The sequence below is a fragment of the Macrobrachium rosenbergii genome, chromosome 8, assembly GCF_040412425.1.
Source record: "Macrobrachium rosenbergii isolate ZJJX-2024 chromosome 8, ASM4041242v1, whole genome shotgun sequence".
Classification (NCBI taxonomy): Eukaryota; Metazoa; Arthropoda; class Malacostraca; order Decapoda; family Palaemonidae; genus Macrobrachium; species Macrobrachium rosenbergii.
This window is the reverse complement of record NC_089748.1, coordinates 54,788,257-54,794,379: the sequence shown is the minus strand read 5'-3', so window position 1 is coordinate 54,794,379 and position 6,123 is coordinate 54,788,257. Positions and strand designations below refer to the sequence as shown.

General features: G+C 33.8%; 1 protein-coding gene across 1 annotated transcript; it reads right to left on the bottom strand.

Moving 5' to 3' along the window:
• Positions 1 to 580: 580 nt before the first annotated feature.
• On the bottom strand, positions 581 to 2,848 carry LOC136841152 (rho GTPase-activating protein gacO-like). Its single transcript, XM_067108196.1, has 2 exons — positions 2,733 to 2,848; positions 581 to 947 (listed from the first exon to the last, which is right to left on the bottom strand). The coding sequence occupies exons 1-2, from the start codon at positions 2,846 to 2,848 to the stop codon at positions 581 to 583; spliced, it is 483 nt and encodes a 160-aa protein (XP_066964297.1).
• Between the last annotated feature and the right edge of the window lie 3,275 nt (positions 2,849 to 6,123).

The following is a 6,123-nucleotide window of genomic DNA, read 5'->3' as shown; positions in this document are numbered from 1 at the left end:
AAAGATACAACAATTATGTCTGACTTACTGTGTTGACAGTTTGTGTGATTATTATTATTATTATATATTTGTCATAGTATGATTGGAAGTAGCACCCACTGATTATTGTATTTGTGATAGCAGTGCTACTAGAAATAATTTAGGATAATTTTCCATGAATGTTAATGTTATCATATTTGAAAAAGTTCCGAGAGTCAACAGCAGGTAGACGTCTGCCATTTTTGAGGCCCAGTCAACAATTAGCACACAAAAGAGCAAATAAAATCAAATAAAAATAAGATAAAAAGAGAATAAAATGAGAAAAGCGACTATTCAATCACAAACAATCCTTTCGGTCAAAAGACAACGGATGGAAAAGTACCAAAACCTCCGAGCAAAAGGCACAAACGAAAAGAAGTTAGAGAGAGAGAGAGAGAGAGAGAGAGAGAGAGAGAGAGAGAGTCTAACTCAGCCACGTCATCCAAACAGTTGCAGCGACGCATTTCCAAAGACCAAGATGAGCAGACGTAGGAGTGACATCTTAGTAATACAAGAGCCTTCTGGCAGCTAAAGCCTCTGGGTCATATCTCAGGAAGACCCACTAAAGGCTTCTTGAAAGCAACCCTCGCCAAAGGCTCATCCCAGAACCGGCCGCTGATTGGACGGGCGGCTGACCAATAGGCTCGGACGATGAAATCTCAACCGCTGACGTCATCCGAGGGGAGTTTTGCGTCGTATCCTTCTCCTCTCTTTCCTTTGCCCCCCTTCTTTCCCTGCAGTCTGTCTCTCTCTTCCTCTCGTTTTCCTTCCCAGCCTTTTCTTTTCCCTCTTCTTCCTCTTCTTCCTCCTTCTCTTCTTCCCTTTCCACCTCTGCTCGATTATAATCCAACCCACTTTTTTCTTTTCGTTTTGGCTTAAATGGAGAATCCTTACTAAGTGCAACGAGAGATGTATTGATATCTTTGGAACTTTTAAGGAGTGAGGAGACACACATAGTTAGACATACGCACATTCACACACAAACATGTATGTGGTTTCATTTTCATATATATATATATATATATATATATATATATATATATATATATATATATATATATATATATATATATATATATATATAGTATATATATAATTTATATATATATATATACAGTATATATATAATTTATATATATATATATGAATATATATATACAATAAAACTATATCCAAATGATTTTATTGGTTTGAAAAAAGCTTTACGAAAAATATAATACTAGGAGTCAAATGGCGTGTGAAATAGTACTAGACAATAAACCACAGAAGTTCATGTGTAACAATATTTTGGGGTTATTATCTGTGAATATAAAAGGATGATGGGCTGATATTGATTCTAAATACAGGTCCTGACCGCGGGTAATACGTATTAGTTCTAGCTTGGTTTTTGTGGACACTAGAGCAGTTGGAAGGCACAGAAGTTCTTGAACAAGAACCATGAGATCGAAGGTTGAAGATGAGTGGAGATTTTTGGAAGTGAAAGCGCAGGAACAACATGAATGTGGAATTGCACAGAGACCCTTGTTGAACACAACATTAATGGCGATTTATATATATATATATATATATATATATATATATATATATATATATATATATATATTGTATAGATATATAATCTTTTATATATATATATATATATATATATATATATATATATATATATATATATATATATATATATATATATATATATATATATTTATTGTATAGATATATAATCTTATATATACACTCATATATATATATATATATATATATATATATATATATATATATATTTATATATATATATATATATATATATATATATATATATATATATATATATATATATATATATATATATATATATATATATATATATATATATATATTATATTATATATATATATATATATATATATATATATATATATATATATATATATATATATATATATATATATATATATATATATATATATATATATATATGCACAATGTTCTCTGCCTCGCCCAAAATACGTCACAGGAAAAAAAGAGTTCTTGCATTATTTTTTGAAATAGTCTCCACTAACAATAGTGCATTTAGTCCAACACTGGTCACCAATTACTTCTCTGTTGAATCAGAAGGTTGGGTCATTGCTACCAAACACTCGACAGCATGGATTCTTCCCTTACTGCTCCAAAAATGGCTATCGCAGAAGTGTAATTTGCTTTTAGAAAATAGGAAGAAGTCACAAGGTGCCAGGTCTAACGAGTCAGGGAATGAGGTAATATATCAGAGCCACAAACTGGTGCAACAACCCCGATCCTGCGTAGACAGGGGCTCTGTCCGGAGGCATTTTCCCGAGACGTCACCGAGTACCAGGACCTTTCTCTGAAAAAAGCGGGACGCCATATCTTAATAACTAATCACAGATTTTCTTGAAAATAATCTCATTATGTTTCCCACACCGAAATCACGCCAGCATGTTCTTCCAATCCTTACCTAAACTAACTTTCCTAACCTAACCTAACCTAGGGGCATGGCAAAAAAACCGGGGCTGGTGCAATAATAGCACACATCTCAGGAATTTGCGTCCTGGAGCAACATCATACCTGCTTGCGGGATTCCTCTCCTTTCCTTCTTGATTGTTATTATTTGTTTTAACACTCTGTTCCACTGCGCAATAATTCTGGCTTTTACTGGTGACCCTTTTCCGAGTTGCCTATCGCGATAACTGCCTCACTGTTCCGAAACAGGGGTCATCGTCTTCCCTGTTACAGATACATGCTTGAGGTTTTTTGGAGAGTAGAGGATCGTAGAATTTCTGTTGCTTTGTTTGAACCTTTGATTCCTGGCCATATCGGTGAACCCACGTCTCATTCAGGGCAATTATTCTCTGAGAAATAATGATAGTGGGTTGCCTAAATTTATACTCAGTCGGCTCCTGCAGAAAGATTGCTCATCCGAAGATAACTGCTAAATACGGGCGGGGCGGGGGGGCGGAGGGGAGCTTCATTCCTTTATTTTCACATTTCCCTCTTTCGTCTCCATGTGCAAACGTCCGTACATTAACTAATTGTAGTAACTACAGTACAAAGACCATAAACTTAATATGATTTGTCTATTTGTTGCTTCTAATTCAGGAAGCAATTCGTTTTTAGTGGAACGCTTTTTTTATTCAATATCCATTCGCATTTAATTAGATTTTACTGAAATAAACGATTCAATTTTAATGCTTCACGCGTCCATTCGCATTCTCCATTGATTCCAAAGCTTCACGCAATGGTCGCCAAAAATAGCTTTACCTGTTATCGCCATTTAAGGAAGACTGTTGTTGTATTTATCTGTCTTTAGTGTTTCTCTGTTAAAGGAGAATGTATTTGTGCATAGTGAGAGTATATTGTCTCAGCAAGGCCTCACTTCCCCTCAGAGCAAGACAAGAAAAAAACCGGGGTCGTTGTCACGTTCATCCTCTGAACTGCTGAATCGAGGCAGAAGCCCTGCGGTCTTGTATCCGTCAATGAATATGCAAGTTATGTATGTATATATATATATATATATATATATATATATATATATATATATATATATATATATATATATATATATATATATATATATACTGTATGTATATATTTGTATATATTTGTATATATATATATATATATATATATATATATATATATATATATATATATATATATATATATATATATATATACATGAAATTTTTATCACACCGTGATCTATATACAATCATGAGGCTACAAATGTAAGCAATAACAAATTCATTTATCTCGGGAATATCCCCGATGGGAATTATCACTTATAAATTCCCTTCGCTGATAATTCCCCATCGGGGATATTCCTGAGGTAGGTGAATTTGATATTAAGAGACATTTTAGCTTCATGATTATATATATACATATATACAATTATATATACTGTATATATATATATATATATATATATATATATATATATATATATACATATACACACATACATACATACAGACATACATACAAATATATACAGCTATATATATATGTATATACATTTTCAATATTTGTAGATATTTACTTATTTATTCTGCATGAGATTTTACGAATGCCTATAAGAATAACCTTTGCCCTAACGAAATGTTTGGACAATACCTAATTGTGCCTAGTATGTACTTTTAAATTACAGTGCATATTAACATCAGCATGATTAATTTTAGCTGGTATGGATCTTCACTACATATATATTGTTCCAAGAAAAAAATGAAAAATTGCAACGAAAAAATTCAGTTTTAATGAATTGCCCTTATCTGATTTTTCCATAATGACGAGTTTCTAATCAAAATCTCTTTAAGAAAAACACATCCAAAGACAGTGAAAATGAGTGAGTTATTTCAATTTCTCTCTCTCTCTCTCTCTCTCTCTCTCCTTTTCTTGTATAGTTTATCAGAAAAATACAAGCGCATCTAACAAATATTAACTGACCCACGAGATGAAAAAACCGCCAAGAATCCTAAAATAATTAAAACCAAGAAGAAGTTTTCCTGGAGATAGTGCCACTCTCAGTGCCACAACCGGACGCGAAAACCTCGCAATAAGAAGAAGAAGAAGAAGAAGAAGAAGAAGAAGAAGAAGAAGAAGAAGAAGAAGAAGAAGAAGAAGAAGAAGAAAGAAAAAGTAGGAGGAGGAAGAAGAAGAAGGAGGAGGAGGAGGAGGAGAAGAAGAAGAAGACCCTCTAGTCCAGACTGAGCCGTCTCCGCCTCTACCGGATTAGTGAAGAGTTGGATGGTATTGGTTGCACACGGTTGAGTGCCAACGTTAAGTTTCTTTGTTGGAGCGATCCTTCGCATCCGCGTGCAACCTCAACCCACTTCTGGGGTTTCCATTACGCAGGTTGCGGAGAGGAGGTGACTTTAATTTGCACCTCTCGAGGAGGAAGTTCGTTGTTTGTTATTGTTTCGATGCTTCGTCGAGACGCGGAATGCTTTAAGAGACTGTCAAATTTAACTTATTTTTAAAAGAAAATACTGCATTTACGAAACACGCAAGAATGAGGATAAATCAGACCCTTTTTCTCGAGGGTAAATCTTGGTATATTTTCAAAAATCCTACTCTTTGATAGGATTACTGTCGTTAGCGTCAGACGATGAGGAGAGTAGTCCTTAGCGAAGCTTCGGGATTTTTAACAATGTACCAAGATTTACAATAAAGAAAAGGGTCTTATTTTATCTTCATCTTTAAAGAACGATTGTTTCTCACGTTAAGGAAATACCAGAATGTTTAAATTTTCAGTATAAACAAGTAAAAAATACGCTGAAGTTTCTTCGGTGGAGTCGAGTTTTCTGTACAGCCGCTACAGCGTATAGTCAAGGCCACCGAAAACAGATCTATCTTTCGGTGGTCTCGGTATAATGCTGTATGAGCCGCGGCCCATGAAACTTTAACCACGGCCAGGTGGTGGCATATCCTATATCGTTACCAGGAGCACGATTATGGCTAAATTTAACGTTAAATGAAATAAAAATTACAGAGACTAGATAGCTACAATTTGGTGTGTTTGATGACTGGAGAGTGTGGATGATCAACATACCAATTTGTAGCCCTCTAGCCTCAGTAGTTTTTAAGATCTGAGGGAGGACAGGAAAAGTGCGGACAAAATAAAGTTTTAGTGTCATAGAGCTACGTATACTTATACACGGTTGTGTTTGCATTAAATTTAGTATTTTTCGTTAACCCTTCAAAATATTTAAACGCTTCCAAGGTTCAAGGGTTACAGGAAATCAGCTGATGTGGGCTCACCGTGACTGTGGAGGCGAGAAACCAACAAGGTTTCAGGCAACTGAGAAAATATACTTAATGTGCTTAGATATTTTTCTTGTTTACTTTTTCCGGTAGCTACTTCCCAACGTTCTTTGTAAGACTTCAGGTATTTTTCTTTTTTTGAGAAGTTATTTATCTTTACATATTTTTACATTCTTAATTTCTAATTCATTTTATTCATTAGATTTTTTTCTGTTACTGAATGTTAGATAGAGCCTCAAGGTTTTTTTTAAATTGGGAGAAACATGTGTATATATATATATATATATATATATATATATATATATATATATATATATATATATATATATA